The sequence below is a fragment of the Eptesicus fuscus genome, chromosome 1 (genome assembly GCF_027574615.1).
Source record: "Eptesicus fuscus isolate TK198812 chromosome 1, DD_ASM_mEF_20220401, whole genome shotgun sequence".
In the NCBI taxonomy this organism is placed as follows: domain Eukaryota; kingdom Metazoa; phylum Chordata; class Mammalia; order Chiroptera; family Vespertilionidae; genus Eptesicus; species Eptesicus fuscus.
This window is the reverse complement of record NC_072473.1, coordinates 90,017,743-90,039,304: the sequence shown is the minus strand read 5'-3', so window position 1 is coordinate 90,039,304 and position 21,562 is coordinate 90,017,743. Positions and strand designations below refer to the sequence as shown.

The following is a 21,562-nucleotide window of genomic DNA, read 5'->3' as shown; positions in this document are numbered from 1 at the left end:
TGGGAAGACTCTTTTTAGAAAAAAATTCTCCACATGAGTGGTATTAATAAAGGCAATCAGACTCTGAGCCTTAGTTACTGGCAGAAATTCTGTAATTAAAAAACAAAACAAAACATGGTTGTATTCTCATAGCCAAAACCAGAGTGATATGACTCCCACAAGATGGTTTCATTTTGATCTAAGATTACTCATTCAATTGCCTTAAAAGAAGTAGCTTGGCCATTATGATAGATAGTGAGAGATTTCTTTGCAATGTCCATTGCCAATTATTTTTTTGATATATAACACTGTATAAGTTTAAAGTACATGTGTTGATTTGATACACACACACACACATACTGAAAAATTAACACAGTAATGCTAATCAGCCCAAATAATTACCAAATATTTTGGGCGGGGGAACATTTAAGATCTACTCTCTTAGCAACTTTCAAGTATATATTGTTAACTATAATCACTATGCTATATATTAGGTCTCCAGAACTTATTCATATTGTAAATAGCAAGTCTGTACCCTTTGAACAACATCAATGAAAGCCAAACTTGTATAAAAACCATTGTACTGTTTTTACAGAAGTTTAGCTTTTTTAGATTCCACATATCAGTGAAATCATATAGTATTTGTCTTTTGCTGTCTGACTTAATATAATGCCCTTGGGAGTCCATCTTTGTTGTTACAAATGACAGGATTTCTTTCTTTTTCGTGGCTGAATAGTATTCTGTTGCCACATCTTTATCCATTCACACAGATCCTTTTCACATGTTTTCATATTACTAAATAGCATCCTTTTATTTCAGCTTGAAGAACTTCTTTTGGCATTTCCTGTAAGACAGGTCTAGTGGTGATGAATTCCTTCAGCTTTTGTTTGCCTAAGGAAAGTATTTGTCCTTCATTTCTGGACAGCTTTGCTGGATAGAATATTCTTGGTTGGCAGTTTTTTCTTCTTTTAGCACTTTAAATATATCATCCCACTCTCTCCTAGCTAAGGTTTCTGCTGAGAAATCCACTGATGGCCTTATGGGGATTCCCTTGTAAGTTATGTGAATGAAAAGGGGGCCACATAGTGAACCTGACAAGCTCAGGGGAGGTCTGTGTGGCAGCCTTACAAATTCAGAGACCTCAAGTAACCATAAAAGATGGTCTGAAATTAAAACTTTTAAAACTAAAAGCAGTTTATAGCAGGTAGTCATGTCCTAGGCTAGAATCTTCCTTGACAAAAGTCAATCTTGACCTTAACTGAGCCTGAGCCTGTCTATTGTCTTTTGCATCTGTGATAACAGGCCTTTGGAATGTCAAGGTAACATTCCATTTTCTGGACATCTCCAGACACACCACCACCAGAGCAGAGACCATAAATCCCCTCATTATTATTGTTACTAGTGGCCCGGTGCACGAAATTTGTGCACGGGGAGGGGGGTGTCTCTCATCCTGGCCTGCATCCTCTCCAATCTGAGACCACTGTGGGATCAGGCCTAAACTGACAATTGAACAACCCCCTTGCAATCCGGGACTGCTGCCTCCTAACCACTCACCTGCTTGCCTGCTTGATCACCTCTAACCACTCTGCCTGCTGGCCTGATTGCCCTCAATTACACCCCCCTGCCGGCCTGCTCCCCCCAACTGGTCCCCTCTGCTGGCCTGCTTGCCCCCAACTTCCCCCCCCGCCAGCCTGATCACCCCCAACTGCCCTCCCCTCCTGGCCTGATCATCCCCAACTGCCTTCCCCTCCTGGCCTGATCACCCCTAACCACCTCTGCCCCAGCCCCGCCACCATGGCTTTGTCCAGAAGGACTGCTGGAAGGTCTCATTAGCATATTACCCTTTTATTAATATAGATAGGATATGACATATTGCCATAACTATAATATATGTACCAGTATTACTCTATTAGAATACATACTTCATGCGATAGGAAGGCATCTAATACATTACATTGTATATGTTCTAAGTAGTAGAAAATACTGTATTCATAGCAATAATATACACCCTGTGACTTCCCTTCCTGATTTGGGAATGGTTCCCCAGTTTTTTTAATGTTTCCTGGCCCCTAATGTATTTTTTTGGGGGTCATTCAATGTAACTTTATTTACTGTTTATTGCATATGATTTGAGATCTTTAATTTCTAACCACCAAAGATTCAAAAGACTATTTTTTTCCATGAAGTTTAACATTAACATCAGTGAATTCATGTACTCATGTGTTTTTATTGTAAACATCTGAATTATTCACATTGTCATAGATCCTGAACTCATAAGCATGTACCATGCACAGGCTGGCAGCAAGCCAGGAAGCCACTCTGCAAGCAAACAGATACTCTGCATAAGGAGAAAAGTCATAGCACAACATTTAATGTCCAACCTGAGTCACCTCAGAATGTTATATATATTGACTTCTTAATTCATATAGTATCAGGAACTCAACCACTTGGTTGGTGACGGGATTGACCTGGTTTCAGGAGGATGATTCCTGAAATAATTAAGGAAAGGAGGGCTCAATCTTTTCTTGGTTGCTTGCTCCTCCCCAGCACCTTCATCTTTCTTCTCATCCTCAACTTCTTGGGCATCTTCTCTTTCACCTTCACCTCCTTCTTCTTCCTCCTTTGCATCCTCAAATTCTTCCTTGGCACCTTCTTCCTCTTCCTCTCCTTCCTCTTCATCAGCCACTTCCTTCTCCTTCTCCTCCTCTTCAGCTTCTCCTTCAGAAGGGTGTTCATCCTTAGCTTCCTCGGCTTTTGCAGCCTCAGTGGTCTCCTCCACCTCAATCTGCTCCTCCTGGATGTGGCTGGTGTATTAAGAAGGGAAGGAGCGAGAGGACATCAAGTAGGAGCTAGTCTGTAAACCACCTTAGGCAGATCGACCAAAGATCTGGGAACTCTGGGAGTAGCCACTGGCTATGCTTCCCACGCCAGTGAAACTGAGCTGGGTCTCATCACCTTCCAAGAGTTTCCTGTAAGCTGCAATGTCAATGTCCAAAGCCACATTGAGGAGGTCCTGGTATTCTTTTAAATATCATGCCATTTCACTCTCTGTAGTTCTCAACTCATTTTCTAATTTGTTGATTGTGTCCTGCATAGCACTAACATCAGAGTTCTGCTTATCCTCCAGCTCTTGCAGCTGCTTTCCCAGAGCTTCGTTCATGCCCCGGCATGCTTTGGTCTCCAGGGTCTTGGCCTTGAGCAGGCAGCGGCTTTCAGACACTTCGTCCTTGGTGGCACGCACCCCGTAGGTGTTCTTGGCAGTGCTCTTGGTCAGCATGGTGAGCAGCTCTTGCACCATTCTTCTGCATTTTGCATGTCCTTGGCAGCCAGCTTCTCCTACTGGGCACTGATGTCATTGAGCTCTGCAGAGAGGTTGGACTTGGAGAACATGTCCATCTCCACGGAGATCTGAGCGTGCTGGATCTGCACCTGCAGCTCAGCGATCTCCTCTTCATACACCTTCTTCAGAAAGGTGATTTGTCCATCAGGCTGTTGATGCGCTTTTCAAGCTCAGCGCCAGCAAGAGCCGCCTCGTTTGCACCTTTTCCTGCCTCTATCAGCCAGCCCTCTGCGTCATCATGGTTCAGCACCTCTTCCTGGTAGCATGCCTGCAGGTTGCTCCCAGTCCATTCCAAGCCCTGGTGCCTGCTAACTGCCCACTGCCCTCTCCTTGCCAGGGACTGGGCACAGTGGGCTGGTGCACAGGCATCCAATGTTCAACCCTAGCCTGCTCCAACTGTGTCCACAGGAGGCCCGGGGCAGACAATGATCCCAGAGACCCTGGCCACCCCCGCCTACCTGGGTCCCCAATGGCGGGCTCAACCAAGCGGGAAGCGACAGGCTCAGCCTGCCTGGCCTGCCCAGACCCAGATGGCTGCCTGGACCCGGCGGGGAGCGTCAGGCGCTTCCCACACGGCCTGCCTGGTTCCCGATGGTGGCCTGGACCCCGCAGGTGGTGACAGGCACTGCCTGCCATGCCTGTCTGGTTCCCCATGGCAGCCTGGACCCCATGGGCAGTGTCAGGCACTTTCTGCTGGGTCTGCTCGACCCCGATGGCTGCCTGGACCCCGCGGGTGGCGTCAGGCACTGTCTGCCTAGCCTGCCCGCACCCCGATGGCAACCTGGACCCCGCAGGAGGTGTCAGGTGCTGCCCGCCATACCTGCCTGGTGCCCGATGGCGGCCTGGACCCTGCAGCGGCATCAGGCACTGTCTTCCATGCCTGTCCGGTTCCTGATGGTGACCTGGACCCCACAGGTGGCGTCAGGTGTTTGCCGCCATGCCTGCCTGGACCCTACGGGCAGTGTCAGGCACTGTCCACCATGCCTGTCTGGTCCCCGATGGCGCCCTGGACACCGCAGGTGGCGTCAGGTGCTTTCTGCCATGCCTGCCCGACCCTGATGGCTGCCTGGACCCCGTGGGCAGAGTCAGGCGCTGTCTGCCATGCCTGTCCTGTCCCCGATGGCGACCTGGACCCCGCAGGTGGCGACAGGCGCTGCCCTCCATGCCTGCCTGGTCCCTGATGGCGGCCTAGACCCCGCGGGCAGCGTCAGACACTGTCCACCAGGCCTATGCATATGCAAATTAACTGCCATCTTTGTTGGCTTAATTTGCATATTACTCCTGATTGGCTGTGGCCGTAGCAAAGGTATGGTCAATTAGCATTTCTTTTATTAGTGTAGATCATGTTAATTTTTGACTGTTATCTATCCTGTAACCAACTAGGTAAAATATGTTTATGTCTGTTATTTTACTTTTATCCATGCCCAGAGGTCCCCCACCCCACTGCTTTGCTTTCTCCAGCCTCCCTAATCTGTCACCAATGGATTTCACTTCCTCCTCCTCCTCTTTTGATTGTAATGTATAATAAGGTACAAAACTGTCATTTTTGGGAGCATTTTCCCAATCCACTGAGGTTTGGCTTCCAGAAATTATCATCCGTTTGGCTAAAAAATCTTATACAAATTTTTACAGGCTTGGGTGTTTCTTTCTTTAAAATATATTTACTGATTTTTTACAGAGAGGAAGGGCGAGGGATAGAGAGTTAGAAACACTGATTATCTGCCTCCTTCACAGCCCCCACTGGGGATGTGCCTGCAACCAAGGTACTTGCCCTTGACTGGAATTGAACCTGGGACCCTTCAGTCTGCAGGCTGATGCTCTATCTACTGAGCCAAACTGGTTAGGGCAAGGCCTGGGTGTTTCTTATGTTGACACTTTCTTCATTCTTTTCTCTCCTCTGATGGATAATTTTAAAGGTCCTCCCCTTTAATTCACAGATTATTTCTTCTGTTTGATCCTGCTGGTAATGCTCTCTATTTCATTTTTCACTTCATTGTATTCTTCAGCTCAAGAGTTTGTTTGGTTCTTTTTTAATGATTTCTAGCTCTTCGTTTAACTTCCTTTTGTTCACGTATCATTTTCCTGATTTCATTGAATTTTCTTTCTATTTTATTGTAACTCAATGTGCTTCCTTAAACAGCTATTTTGAATTCTTTATTAGGTAAATTACAGATCTCCAAGTTTTTGAGTTTGATTACTGGAAGGTTATTGGTAATGTCATGTTTCCTTAATTTTTCATGCTCCTGTAAGTCTTGCATTGCTGTCTTCACATTTGAAGTAGCAGTCACTTCCAACTGTCTTTACTGACTGACTTTGGGAGAGAAATGCTTTCCACCTGCCTTGCTAGGGATTCTAAGGCTTGCACAGATTTTTTTTATGGATACATCTCCATACTCCTTGTTCCCTCTTGTGGCAGAATTTGTAAGCTTGTATGCCTTCTCTCCATCATACAACACACTGAGCCAGGTGCTAACAGCCTCCATTTGTGCTTTCCCAAGAGTGGTGATAAAGTTCAAGTTTGTGGTCTCTCCCTGGCCCACAGATTCTGGTGTACTTTTTGCTTGTTCTCACTAGCTGTCTGCTAAAGCTTGCTCTTGCTGCCATCAGGAGCATGCATAAGCAGTTGGCTATAGAATGGGAGAGGTGTGGTTGAGGCACATGGAACACTGGGGGGTGCTTATGGGCCAGTTGGAGGGAACCACAGGCTAAGTGTCCCTAGCAACTTATTGGTGGGTTTCTTGAGCTAGTATATGACCTGTGTCTCTTTAATGCCTTCTGAGAGTCCTATGTGCCACTTTTCCAGCTTCTTCCTGCCCCCACCCCAGTCATGAAGCTCACAACTCAGCACTTTGGGTGGGGCAAAAGAGCAATGAGCCTATTTGGCAGCATCCTGTACAGCTGGGGAAGCCAGGTGCCCATTCTCATGCTCTCTCTTTTCCTATGAAAGAGATCACAGGCAAGAAGTCTCTCTTGGCACTGAGCTGTGCCACATTAGGGAAGGGGTGACATGAGTTAAGTAAAACTTTACCCTCTCCAATGCATTTAAATGTATATGTGTGTGTGTGTGTGTGTGTGTGTGTGTGTGTGTGTGTGTACTCTAGTGGCATGCTGGAATTTCTCCACTGGGCTCCTGCATTTCTACCAAGGCTCTCTTGTCTATGGATGATTATCTAAGACTAGAGGCCTGGTGCACGAAATTCGTGCACGGCAGGGGGGTCCCTCAGCCCAACCTGCACTCTCTCCAAACCGGGACCCCTCTGGGGATGTCCGAATGCCTCTCGCAATCTGGGACCGCTGGCTCATAACCGCTCGCCTGCCTGCCTGCCTGCCCCTAACCACTCTGCCTTCCTGCCTGATCACCTCTAACTGCTCCCCTGCTGGCCTGATCGGCCCTAACCGCCTCTGCCTCACCCTGCACCCGGGACCCAGGATTCCCTCCTATGGCCAGTCGCACACATCCAGGACCCGGGCTTCCCTCCCTCTGGCCCACCGCAGGCACCCAGGACCCGGGCTGGCTTCACCTGGCTGACCGCAGCCACAGGAGACTGTGGGTGGGCGGCTTTGTCTGGGCTGCAGCCGCAGGCACCCAGAACTATGGAGCGGGTGGCTTGTTCCTCTCCTGGGCTGCAGCCCCAGCTGCTGGCACCCAGGACTGTGGGGTGTGCAGCTTGTCCCTCTCCTGGTCCGGGCTGCAGGTGCAGGCGCAGCTGCTGGCACCCGGGACCGCAGGGTGGGCAGCTTGTCCCTCTCCTGGGCCACAGCCCCAGCTGCTGGTGCTCTGGACCATGGGGTGGGCGGCTTGTCCCTCTTCCAGGCCGCAGCCTGGCTGGTCCCCATTCCTCTCTCACAAACTCATTTGTGCCTGGCTGGTCTCCATTCCTCTCTCCCCAGTGTTATGTCTGAGCCTTTACTGCATGATGGTGTGAGGGCGTGATGACCATTTGCATATTAGCTCTTTATTATAGGATTATATAGGATAGTATTCTCCAGGGGCTCCTAGACTGAAGCTGGGAAGGGCTGGAGCCAGTGCATGAGCCATTGCAGGATCCACAACCAGGACTGCTATCTGTCTGCCTATTACCTAATGCAGAGGTTGGTAACTTTCCTCCCAGGCACTAACTCCCACAGCTCCCACAAAGGCAATTTTGTCTATGAATGGATGCCAAATTGTTGTTGGGAGGGAACAAACAAGGGACATCTTATTTGGCCATCTTGATGCTGTGCTGACTACCCTTTAATACCAAGGTACTGTTGCACTAAAGTGACTGTGGAGATTAAATCTATGGGCAGTTGTTGGTGAACTTGAGGCAGGTGAAGGGAAAATAAGTGATTGGTATTATCCAGAGCTTCTCATGAGCCTTAAGAAGAATTTAATCTGTGGCAGACTTCCAGGAAGACAGTGTTGGAAAATAAACATTGAATATCAGGCTATTTAACTCTGAATGAAAGCAGAAGGCAAAATGAACAATCCAGTTTTGTTTTTTTAAAGAACAACTTCTGTTAAACATTGAATGAGGCTAAAGGTGAACATATTTTTCAGAGCTCAATTATATCACATTCACAGTTGCAAGCTACAAGAATAAAAACTTGCACTAAATGAAATTCTCCCCATCTCTAATAGTAGAAATATCTTACTTTTTCGATGAAGAAACTCTGCAACCAAAGCTGCTACATGGACATAACACATTGCTGCCTGAAAAAGGATGACAATGAAAGAGCTGTTAGAATGCGCTCCAGGGATTTTGCAAGACTGTGTTTAGAACAAAGCCTTAAGTAGTTACCTCTGAAAAATCTCCATTTTTCACATGAATCTTGGCCATGCTATCAAGCCAGGTTTTCCTGAGCTCTGGGGTGCTTGCATAGGACTTGGCTAAGCTATACTGGAGATCAATTAGCATTTCAGGGTCTTTCTCATGTTCCTTCATTTGAGCAGTGGCCATAAGAACGGTACGAATTCTCTTGGTCAAATCTTTGACTTCTGTGGGAAAAGCAGTTGCCTAATTTAAAAACAAAAAACACATGTTTATTAATATTATTGATATGCTCTAAGCCTCAGCATTCAATCCTAGGAATAACATAGGTTTTTTTAAAAATTGATTTTAGAGGAAGGAGAAGGGAGAGGGAGAGGGAGGGAGAAGGGGAGGGGGAGGAGGAGGGGGAGAGAGAAACATTGATGTGAGAGTGAAACATCAATCCATTGCCTCCTGTACACATCCTGACCAGGGATCAAACACACAACGTGGATATGTACCCTGACTGGGAATTGAACCCACAACGTTTTGGTGCACTGGATGATACTTCAACCAACTGAGTCATACCAGCCAGGGCAACATACAATTTTTTAATCCTTGTTACAGTCCTGGGTATTTGGTTCTTGGCATGGGACATGTCTAAAGAACTTTAAATTAATTCTTTTTAATATATCCAATTAGCTCAGGCTTCAAAGGCTCCAAACTTGATGGCAGGATATTAACAATACCTAAAAGCATGGACACTGGAGCCATACTACAAGCCTTGAACCCCAGCTCCTCCACTGAATTCTACAGCCATGAGAGTAAGCTATAGTCACTTTATTGTGTAATTTTAGTTACAACAGTAACTAAAAAAATTTTTGTTTTCTTCTTCTCCCTTATTTTATTTTTTCATCACCATTTATCACCTCTATGCCCTCTTCCATCTCCACCAACCCTCCTCCCCTGCAATCATCATGCTGTTATCTACTTTCATGAGTTCTCTTTTTTTCTTTTTTGTTCAATCCCTCCACCACCACCCCTAACATCTCCACACGCACCAGAGTTGTCTGCCTGCTCTCTATGAGTCTGTCTCTATTTTGCTTGGTAGGACAATAACTAAAAATTGACAGTATACTTTATATTAGGCAGTGGTCTAGGCATTCTTACAATAATCCTGTGAGTTAAGGACTATCATAATTCATTTTACCAACAGAAAACTGAGGCACACAGCAGTTAAGTATCTTGGCTAAAAACTTATAGTTGGTAAGTGGTAGAGATAAGATTTACACCCAGGTAGTTTGGCTCCAGAGCTAGTGACCTTAGCCACTCTTCCATACTGAAAAGTATACCCATCCCATCCACCAACTACTACATACATACACTAAGGGGAATACCATACTACAAAGTGCCCACATACAAATTAGAGCTTATGAACCACCGAACACTCTAAAGAGTTTAAAGAGATAATTAACCTCTCTCAAAGTGTTGTCTTGGTCCCCCAAAACGAGTAAGTTAGAGTTTCCTCTTTCTTATGTCCATCAAAATAATCCTATCACTTTCTCTTAACCCCACTGAAGTAATCAAAATTATCTGTATGATTAAAGATATAGGGGTTAGGGAGCTTTTCAGTGTGAATATAACCCAAAGTGGAGGAAATAGTTTTTAAAAGTGCCTTCTTTATCCTTTTAAAGTAATACTTCTGTACATAAAGTACCTTCTTATGCATTAAGAGAGATTTCATTTACTGGGGCAAGGCATTCCTTGTTGTAACAAGGTTTATTGGTAGTGACTGGCCAATAAACTAAGTGACTGACTAATAAAACTAAGTCATTTAAGAAATCAGTCAATGCAAAAGATTTCCTATCAAGGAAAGCCAAAACAGACCCCCATGACTGTGAAAAAGTTGCTCCTCTAACTTTTATATAACATGGAATTAAGGATGGTAACAACTCTTAGAGTTTGAGTAAAAGATCCTAAATGACAGAAGCCGTTTCTGTGTTCATGGGATTAGTTGGAGCATATACTTATCTTCTGGGGAACCAGTAGAACTGGCTGGAAAGCAAACTTTCCCAGCCTGACAATGTTTTGTTTTGTTTTTCATTTTCTTCAGTCTAAGCAATGTTCCTGTGGGAATGTTTTTTGCTACATAGATCTACATGTCCCAAACATCAAAGACACTATGACTGTGAGCTTTATTTTTTTCAGATTTTAAACAATATTGTCCAATTATGTTGGAAGATGACCTTTCCCAAGAATGGAGATGATTCCTCTGGGAGGAAAACTTCTTTATTGGCAAAAGATTCCGCTTCCCTTGTACACATATAGCACTGAAGATCAGAACCTGCTTTCTGTGCAACAAATTAATTTTGACAAAGGTATAGGTTTTAAGCACATAGGTAAGAAAGAGGAATGGAGTTCAGGGTCTTTGGGAGTGCCAATAAATATCTATGGCAAACCTGACAAGTTAATCCAAAAGAATATATGCACCCTTATGCTCATAGCAGTATTATTTACAACAGCCAATATTTGGAAGCAGTCCAAGTGGCCATCAGTAGATGAATGGATAAAAAAGTGGTGGTACTTTTACACAATGTAATACTACTCAGTCATAAAAAAGAAGGAAAACTTACCTTTTGCAACAGCGTGGATGGTCCTGGAGAGTATTATGCTAAGTGAAATAAGCCAGTCAGACAAATACAAGTGCCATATGATTTCACTTATATGTGAAATCTAATGAATAAAATAAACTAATACAGTAGAGACATACTCATGGATACAGAGAACAGACTGACAGCTATCAGAGGGGAGGGGTTTGGGGGCTGGGTGAGAAGGGTGAAGGGATTAAACAAAAAAAAAAACAGGAAAGACTCATGTACATAGACAACATTACGGTGACTGCCAGAGGGAAGGGGGCTGTGGGAGAGGCAGAAGATGGAAAGGGGAGATAAATAGTGATGGAAAGAGACTTGACTTGGGGTAATAAACACACAATACAATATACAGATGATATGTTGTAAAATTATATACCTGAAACCTGTATAATTTTATTAACCAATGCCACCCCAATAAATTCAATTAAAAAAAGGAAAAAAATTATCTATGGCAAGCCACAATCAGTTAACAGATGATTCTTAAAACTCATCCTATGTAATAAAGAGGGAATATGGTAATTGACCTTCACATCGTCGCAAAGATGGCGGTGCCCACAGCCAATAAAGAGGGAATATGCTAATTGACTGCCCCGCTCTCAAACATGGCGATGTCCACAGCCACAAGATGGCGGCGCCCAGTCCCCTCAGCCCCGCTGGGATGGCAGGCACACAGCAAGGCGGGGCCTGCCCCTGCCCTTGGAGTCCCCTAGTCCCCTCAGCCCCCCAGCCCCCCAGGGTCAGCCCGAGTTGCAGGCAAACCTCAGATGTTGGGTGCCCAGCCGCCCAGGGCCGGCCTGAGGCACAGGTAAGCCTTGGATGGTGGCTGCCCAGCCAATGCCCGAGGCACAGGTAAGCCTCAGATGTTGGCTTCCCACCCACCCAGGGCCAGCCCAAGGTGCAAACAAGCCTTGGATGGCAGCTGCCCAGCTGCCCAGGGCTGCCCAAGGCTCAGGTACCCAGGGCTGGCCGAGGCTTATGCTGCCGGCAGTGGCAGCAGCAGAGGTGTGATGGGGCATCACCTTCCCCAGATCACTGGGTCGCCTCCCTTCCCTGAGGGCTTCCTGACTGTGAGAGGGGGTAGGCCGGGCTGAGGGACCCCCCTTCCAGTGCATGAATTTTCGTGCACTGGGCCTCTAGTCAGATAATAAATCCCTTCTGTGCAGTTTCTCATCTGTTGGCAATGGATGAGGCAGCTGTTAACTGCTCTAAGAAGTGAGATTTTGTGAAATTTCAAACTCAGTGCTTAATTAATCAATATGGTAAATAGTTAACGACTGTTAATAAAGGTCCATTTATATTCAGAGTAAGTTTAGAAATCAAGACCGGAAAAATATTCAAATCCAACTAGCCATAACAACTGTGCATACACAGTATAGTCAATCGTCCATTCATTCAACTAACATTGATTATCTGCTATGTACCAGGCAGTTTTCTAGGTGCTAGAGATACAGTGGTGTACAAGACAAAGCCTGGAATAATGAAGCTTACATTCTCTACACTCTATTTTTTTAAAAATATATTTTTATTGATTTCAGAGAGGAAGGGAAAGGGAGAGAGAGATAGAAGCATCAATGATGAGAGAGAATCATTAATTGGCTGTCTCTTGCATGCCCCCTACTGGGGACTGAGCCTGCAACCTAGGCATGTGCCCTTGACTGGAATCAAACCTGGGACCCTTCAGCCCGCAGGCCAATGCTCTATCCAGTGAGCCAAACTGGCTAGGCTATACACTATTTTACTGAAAGTCGTGAACCTGCCCTAGCCAGTTTGCTCAGGGTTTGAAGGATCACAGGTTCAATTCTGATCAAGGGCACATGCCTCTGTTGCAGGCTCAATCCTAGGCCCCAGTCGGGGCATGAGCAGGAGACAACCAATCTATGTGTCTCTCTCACATCAGTGTTTCTCTCTCTCTGTCTCTCCCCCTCCCATCCACTCTCTCTGAAAATCAATGGAAAAAATATCCTCAGGTGACAATTAACAACAATAATAACAACAACAACGACAACAACAAAATAAGTCATGGACCCAATAACAGTTTAACTCTAGGAGTGTAAACTTTTCTGACAGTGAAGGTGCTTCTAATTTATTACTTGAAGTGAGAACATACCTTCATAGGTCTGTCACTGTTAGCAAAATTATTGATAATGAATAAAGACTCCTGAAATCTTGATCCTCCGCTTAGTGCTACATCAGCTATCAGCTGACTTACAGCAATTATTATCTGTGGGAAAGAGCAAAATTGTTTTTCAGTTGTCTTTTGAACAAATGCTATTTACTTTCATCATTGTATAAGCCCATAAGCAGTCATATGAAATGTTTCTTTTATTTTATTTTTTTAATATACTTTATTGATTTTTTACAGAGAGGAAGGGAGAGGGATAGAGAGTTAGAAACACCGATGAGAGAGAAACAGATCAGCTGCCTCCTGCACACCCCCCACTGGGGATGTGCCCGCAACCAAGGTACATGCCCTTGACCGGAATCGAACCCGGGACCTTTCAGTCCACAGGCCGACGCTCTATCCACCGAGCCAAACCGGTTTCGGCTGAAATGTTTCTTTTAAAGATTCTACACAGTTTCACCATAATCTACTTTCTTCAGACATGAGGAATTTAAATTCTTTTATGGAAATAGCAACTTCAAAGGCTCCAATTTTCAATTTTATTGGGACTTTTCTTGATTAGATGTGAAAATTTTTTCTAAGCTCATGGTACAGCTAGATCCAAAACTGTTTCATAATAGTGAACTGAAACAACAGTGGGTCAGGTCTCCATTTTGAACATGCTTGCTAGGTAGCAGCTATGGCAAAGTTGGGAATAAATGACATTTTCTTCTATGATTTCTCATTCTTTTTCGCTGGTCTATTTTAGTGTCCTGAACTTCCAACTCCAGCACCTCAGCTCCCTTCTTTGTTTCTTTTATTTTGTTTCTTTTTTCTTTTTTCCCCTTATTTGTTTCTAACTAGCACCTACCTAGTTAAGACAGCCCTACATGTAATGCCTTTGATGGTGCTTTTTAATCTCTCGGGATCCCTTTGAGGAATGCCTAAGTGATTCATGGTAAGGCGTTAATGGCTGGATGCTTTACCTCTGGTCTGGGAAGCAGGCGCTATGATTGCAGGCTCTAGAATCAAACTGCGGCAGATGCAAATCTTGACTTTATCAATTATTCACTATGGGGCTTTAGAAAATCTATTTAACCTTCCACTCCTCACTTTCCTTAATTGTAATATTGTTATGAAATGTTCTGAGGATTAAAGAGATCATAATCATAATAATACTAGTTAACTCTTTTTTGAGTACTAACTATGTGCCAAACATGGTTACAAGTCTTCATACTTATTAATTCATTTACATTTGAATAATGGACTTGAGAGAACTAAGGTTTGACCCAGAAGCACATACTCTAATGGGGAATTTCAGGCATACTGGCACACTAATTGCAGAAATGTTTTGGGGAAAGATGGTCTTCAAATGATACCTCATATAAAGGTAAATTATAAAGGCCCTTAACATATAACCCTGCCCCTAGTACATAGCAGATTTTTTACAGAAAGAAAGCACTTCCATCAGATTTCCACATTACTGATAACATTTCTAAAAACCTGATATGGCTGTTTCCCCATTTATAACCCATTTCCAATAAACAACTGCAATGGCACCATGGCAGTGAAGATATAAATATAACCAAAGGTTTCCCATACTACAAAGAGGTTTACTAAGCTAAGAAGTCCCAATTGTGTTTTAGTTCAAAGCAGTTTCATTAAATAAGCAGAAAATTATGGAGATGTTGAATAACAACTACCATGTACTGAGTGTCTATTACATGCCATTCATTGTGCCTGGCACTACAAACACTTTATTTTTATCCCTCATGACAGCCCTGCAAGGTGAAATATATTTGGCCTCATTTTACAGATGAGGCAAATAGTTAAGACAGATTGATACATTTGTCTAGGGTCACATAGTAAGTAGCTGAGCTACGATTAAGCCCAGGTAGGTCTAATTCCAAAGTTCATTCTTTCCACTACACCTTGAAACTTCTCTCATGTTTTACTTACTGGTCATTCTGGAATGTGAAACACACAAACTGTATTATTACCTACTATATAATCTATTTATATAAAGAGGTAATATGCAAATTAGCCGAGACGCTGTAACGTCACGACTGCTCAGGAGGAAGCTGTGCGCATAGGTGGGTGGGAGGGGACTGTGTGCGCCATGAGGCAAGCCACGGATGGCACAGGCCTGCAGACAACAGGCGGCGAGCAGTCCTGCCTCTGCACGTGAGCTGCAGAGGAAACACCTTTTCTTTTTTTTATTTTTAAAAATTTCTTTATTGATTAAGGTGTCACATATTTGTCCTCATCCCCCCATTCCCATCCCACACCCCTCCCCATGGATGCCCCCACCCCCCTGTTGTCCTTAACCATTGGTTAGGCTCGTATGCATGCACACAAGTCCTTTGGTTGATCTCTCCCCCCTCCCACCACCCTCCCCTACCCTCCCTCTGAGGCCCGATAGTCCGATCGATGCCTCCTTGTTTCTGGGTCTGTTCTTGTTTATCAGTCTATGTTGTTCATCATTTCCCCTAGATGAGCGAGATCATGTGTTACTAGAAATATACTTATAAGAACCGAGTGTGAGACGAGCAATAATAGTTATGCTGACAGGCAAATGAATCAGTCTGTAGTGAGTTTCTTTCTGGACCAACAGTTCTTTTGAGACCCAATTTCAATGTCCACCAGTTCCTTATGTGTACATGTCGGCACTGACTTTTCAGCTCTGGGTGGTAATGCAGGTCCGACTCCCTCTGGTTTGGTCTCGCCCAGACCCAGGGGCGCGGCCTCATCTGGACTCAGGGGCGAGCGGCCTCACCCGGACCTGGGACCCAGCATCACCCAGGCCCTGGGGCACGTGGCCTCACCCGGACCCAGGGGCACATGGCCTCACCCGGACCCAGGTGTGCGTGGCCTCACCTTGACCCAGGATCCAGCCTTACCCGGACCCAGGGGCGCACGGCCTCAGCCAGACCCGGGATCCAGCCTCACCCGGACCCAGGGGTGCGTGGCCTCACCCGAACCCAGGGGTGCGCGGCCTCACCCGGACCCGGGGGCGTGCGGCCTCACCCAGGCCTGGGAGCCAGCCTCACCTGGATGCAGGGGCGCGCGGCCTCACCCAGGGCCCGGGACCCAGCCTCACCCGGACCCAGGGGCGCGCGGCCTCACCCGGACCCAGGGGCACACGGCCTCACGTGGACCCGGGGGCGCGTGGCCTCACCCGGTCCCGGGGGCGCGGCCTCACCAGGAAACACCTTTTCTGACCACTCATTGGCTTAGCTCCCTGTATGCCACTCTCAGTGTTTTTGGTAACTTGGGTAATAAGAATCCAAGAAGGCGATCTAGGGTTTTTCCACCTCACTCCTGGAGGAAAAATCAAAAGTCTGCTACTGGAGGTGCTTAGAAATGTCATATCCTGCCCTAGCCGGTTTGGCTAAGTGTATAGAGCCTTGGCCTGCTCACCGCAGGGTCCGGGTTCGATTCTGGTCAAGGGTATGTACCTAGGTTGCAGGCTTCTCCCTGGCTGGGGCCCATGTCAGGACTCATGCAGGAGGCAACCAATCGAAGTGTTCCTCTCTCTTTGATGTTTATGTCTATCCCTCTCTCTTCCACACTCTCTAAAAATCAATGGAAACATATCCTCATGTGAGGATGAAAAAAAAAAAAAAGAAAGAAATGTCATATTCTATGAAAGAGACATCTTGAAAATGCCTAAAGAAAGTTGTCATGCCGAAACCGGTTTGGCTCAGTGGATAGAGCGTCAGCCTGCGGACTGAAGGGTCCCGGGTTCGATTCCGGTCAAGGGCATGCACCTTGGTTGTGGGCACGTCCCCAGTGGGGGTTGTGCAGGAGGCAGCTGATCGATGTCTCTCTATCATCGATGTTTCTAACTCTCTATCCCTCTCTCTTCCTCTCTGTAAAAAAATCAATAAAATATATTTAAAAAAAAAAAAGAAAAGAAAGTTGTCATTTTTTTCATGGTGACGGGACTGGAGTCCGTGTTGATGAAAACACCTTGGCGGCTGCAGTGGCCAGCAGTGGCAGCAGCAGTGGGGTGATGGGGGTGGCACTTTCCCCTGATCACCTGGTCGCCTCCCGCAGAGGGAAGCCAGACTTCGGCTTAGGCCCATAAGCCGTCAGTAGGACATCCTCTGAGGGCTCCCGGATTGGAGAGGGTGCAGGTCAGGCTGAGGGATGCCCACCCCCGTGCACGAATTTCATGCACCAGGCCTCTAGTATTTAATAAGTGTCTTATTTATTATTTAAGCATCTCATTTAATCCTCACAACAATTGTATGAGGCAGGCACAAATATTTACACTATTTTACATATGAAAAAACTGAGGCACCGACACACTAAGGAAGTAACTTTCTCAAGGTCATACAGTGTGTGACCCTAGTCCTGGAACCTGAACTAGGGTCTAGCTCATAACACCTATGTTCTAGAATAGCACTTTCCAACAGAAATATGAAGTGAGCCATGCATGTAATTTTAAATTGTCTAGTAGCTGCATTAAAAAGTAAAAAGAGCCTGGCTGGTATGGCTCAGTTGGTTGACCATCATTCCATGAACCAAGAGGTCGCAGGTTTGATTCCCCGTCAGGGCACATGCCTGGGTTGTGGGCTCATCCCCAGTAGGGGGCATGCAGAAGGCAGACAATCCATGTATCTCTCTCATGGATGTTTTGATCTCTCTCTCCCTCTCCCTGTCTCTCTCTCTAAAAAAAAAACAATTAAAAAAGTAAAAAGACACAGGTGAATTTAACATAGTTTACTTAACCCAATATATCCAAAATACCATTTCAACATATTGTAAATATAAAACAATTGAGACATTTTACTCTTTTTGGTATTTAGTCTTCAAAAGCCAAATTTAGGGCACATCTCAATTCAGACTAGTTACATTTCAAGTGCTAAATGGCCACATGTGGCTAACAGCTATTGTATTGAACTGGGTAGCTCTAGATCTTGATCTAGAGCAGTGGTTCCCAATCTTTTTTTGGCCATGCCCCACCTAAGCATCTCTAAAATCCTGGTGCCCCCCACCCCCTGTGACATATAATTTTTATTATTCAAAAAGTGAACTCCTAGTCACATGGAGGAAGCCTAAAGGTCATTAACTTGGTCTAAACAAGCTGCCAAAGAACATGGCATCCATGAAAGAGAAAATCAAAATAAGGAAAGGACAGTTAAAGTACTGAGGAAGAAATCACTAGAAATTGTTTAAAAATATATAACATGATATGAAAAATTAGCAAATAAAGTTTAAAAACATATAGAGAACTAAAATTTGTAAATATATCACAATATATATTTCTATAATGTATATGAGGCCCCTATAACCATAAGAAATACAAAAAATTCACTGTTAATAACTCATTCTCAAATTGCCCCCCTTAAAAATCAAATTGCCCTCTGTGGGGCGGTGCCTCACACTGGGATCCACTGATCTAGGGGCTAAAGACTGAATTGAAGAAAAGGAGCTTTGATTTTCACTGACCTGCAGATGTGTCCTCAGAAAGGTTTTCCTTTTGGTATATTCAAAGTTGTTTCTCATCAGAAGATACAAAAGTGCAGATGCTTCATTCCTGGTTGAGCTAATCTTCGAGGTGCAGCACTTTAAAACCTCATAGCAAAATGCAGCACACATGTTTACCCTTCCTTTGAAAAAGGCTGAGGGAAACTAAAGAACAAAACATAAATAAGTATCTGAAAACCCAATCATAAAAATAAATCAACTATCAAATGCCAACTATATTCTCACCTAAATCTATGCTAAGTACCTTGAAGATACATAATGAATTTAAGATCAGGGCTCTGCTCTAGAAAACATGAACTAGTTAAACACCAAAGGCCAGCATGTGACAATGACAAAACAACTCAAGTCATTACAAAAACGTGTGGTGCTAACAATAAATGGTACAGATTGAGAAGAACTCATCATGATCTGGAAAAAAATGATAAGTAGGTTCTTGATAATATGTATTAAATTAATGAATGACTGAAATGATGAATGATTGATGAGTCTCGATCTGACCCTTAAAAATGGGAAGGACAATCTGCATTACTTACTCTTCTGCTTTATATTTAAACAGTTTCTTATATTATGAACTTCCAAATGCTGAGAAAATTATAGTGGGAATCTACTGAGCAAGTTGACCTTTTAACAAAACGGAGTATAGATGAAGTGTAGATACACAAACATATATGTGTCCTTTACTCATAAACAGTGTTAATTAAGATAAATTTTTGAGCCTGGCCAGTGTTGCTCAGTGGTTGAGTGTCAACACATGAACCAAGAGGTCCCCAGTCGGGCACATGCCAGGGTTGCAGGCTCGATTGCCAATAGGGGGCATGCAGGAGGTAGCTAATCGGTGATTCTCTCTCATTGATGTTTCTATCTCTCTATCCCTCTCCCTTCCTCTCTCTCTCTAAAATCAATAAAAAGAACATAAGATATATTTTGCATAGGGAAGTTAATCAACATTATCATAAAAACTTTGGTGACAGATGGTTAAGAGACTTATTGTGGTGATCACATCTAAGGAATGTGTCAAATCACTATGCTGTACACCTGAAAATAATATAATATAGTATGTCAACTATAGTTTCAAAAGATATATATTGGCATAGGGAGTACAAAAGTGGCTGTTACTTTGAGAATATATTCAGTCTGCTTTGTGGAAGATAAAATATTCATATAACATAGGCTTGTTATAATCTCTCATGCTTACATGTCTAGGCAAGCAAGGAGTAAGCTGCTGCAGGGTACACAATGGAAGTTTTTCAGAGAATGTGAAGCTACAGGGCCAACCTTTTCAAAATAACTTCTTGGGAATCTTGAATATAAAACCATGTTGTAGGAATTGACCTTCTTTTCATCACATTAAGACCAAGTGCAATACTATGCAGATATGAATGTTTAATAAATCTTTTCTGATTGACTGCCTGGAAATCTCACCAACAGGTTTACCAGATGAAAACAAACCTTGCTGGACAAGATATTCTAGCATGAAAATGAAAATAAAGGTGTATGAGAGGGCATAGCTCTAATGTAGTTAATTCATTATATTAAATCTTCAACCCACGTCACTTCTCTGAGTGGGCAATGGCCAAAATCATCAATGGTGACTTCCTAACTGTCAATTCCAATGGACTTCCTTTCCCCCTTATCTTATTAGAACACTCTGTATCTCGTAATAATGTTGACACTGTTTTCTCTTTTGGCTTCCATGACAGCCTTCTTTCTTCCTACTTCTGTGACTGCTTCCTTTCATTTCTTCTACAGATTTCTCTTCTAACCCCTTCCATGTTGTTTTTCTCCAATGTACTAATCTTGACCTATTTTTTTGTTCTTCCTCTATATACACTCAAGAAGAAATTAAATCATTCCCATGGCTTCAACTATACTCATGCTGATGATCTCCCTAGTACACTATGCTCCAGCTAAACTGGGCATTTCAGTCCCCAGAATTTTAAGCTCTTTCCCAACTCTGGGCCTTTGCATATGCATGTTCTTCTCACTAAAGCAGTGATGGCGAACCTATGACATGCCTGTTAGCACTGACACATGTAGTCATTTTTGATCACACGAGGCCGCTGAGGCGGCCACATGCCGAGGATGAAACATTTGCTGCTCCTGAGGATGAAACATTTGCGAAATAATGTTTTTTCCTCAAAGTGACACATTACCCGAGTTATGCTCAGTTTTTTGGAGAAGTTTGACACACCAAGCTCAAAGGGTTGCCCATCACTGCCCTAGAGTGTTCTTCCTTGAGCTTTTCAAATGGCTGGCCCCTTTTCATATTTTGTGTCTCATTTTAAAAATGTGACAAACCTATCTAAAGTAAGGAATCCCTCACAAATCATTATTCTCTATCATAGCACCTTGGTTCCTTTCTAGAAATGATCATAATTACTATTTTATTTACTTGTTTATTTTGACCCCTCCCCCACCTGTACTGAGAGCTTTATGAAAGTAAGACTATTCTTCTTATATCTCTACCACTAGAGGCCCGGTGCACGAAGTTTGTGCACTGGGGTGGGGGGGGTGTCCCTCAGCCCAGCCTGCACCTTCTCCAATCTGGGACATCCCTCTCACAATCCGGGACTGCTGGCTCCCAACTGCTCTCCTGCCTGCCTGATTGCACCTAACCACTTCTGCCTGGCAGCCTGATCACCCCTAACCACTCCCCTGCCAGCCTGATCAACACCTAACTGCTCCCCTGTTGGCCCAATTGCCCCCAACTGCCCTCCCCTGCTGGCCCGGTCACCCCTAACTGCCCTCCTCTGCCAGCCCGGTCACCCCTAACTTCCCTCCCCTGCCAGCCTGGTTGCCCCTAACTGCCCTCCCCTTCAGGCCTAGTTGCCCCCAACTGCCCTCCCCTGCCGGCCTGGTCACCCACAACTGCCCTCCCCTGCCAGCCATCTTGTGACCACATGGGGGTGGCCATCTTGTGTTAGGGTGTGATGGTCAATTTGCATATTACCTCTTTATTATATAGGCTTGTATCTCCAGTATCTACTACAGTGCTGGGCAGACAGAAGGTGTTCAATAAATATAGTATGGATGAATATATGGATGACGACTTCTCAAATTTACTAGTAGCTCTCTAACTCAGATCTCTCTCCAGAGCAAAGATTTATATATCCAATTGTCAATCCTAACAGCTCTAACTGCATATCCTTGAGGCACCCTAAACTCAACAGGCCCACAAAACAGAACTCATTATCTTTAATCCCCAAAGGTGGTCTTTTCTCTACATTTCATATTAGCCACCATGACCCACTAAAGAATCACT

General features: G+C 44.5%; 1 protein-coding gene across 1 annotated transcript in view; it reads right to left on the bottom strand.

Annotated features, from left to right (window-relative positions):
• The window catches only part of DOCK11 (dedicator of cytokinesis 11), a 203,221-nt gene that overhangs the window by 33,685 nt on the left and 147,974 nt on the right, over positions 1 to 21,562 (bottom strand). Inside the window, exons 41-44 of the mRNA XM_008156829.2 lie at positions 18,262 to 18,444; positions 12,811 to 12,924; positions 8,101 to 8,316; positions 7,955 to 8,012 (exon numbers count right to left, since the gene is read on the bottom strand). Of these exons, the coding sequence (XP_008155051.2) occupies positions 7,955 to 8,012; positions 8,101 to 8,316; positions 12,811 to 12,924; positions 18,262 to 18,444 (571 nt within the window). The remainder of the gene's footprint in view (positions 1 to 7,954; positions 8,013 to 8,100; positions 8,317 to 12,810; positions 12,925 to 18,261; positions 18,445 to 21,562) is intronic.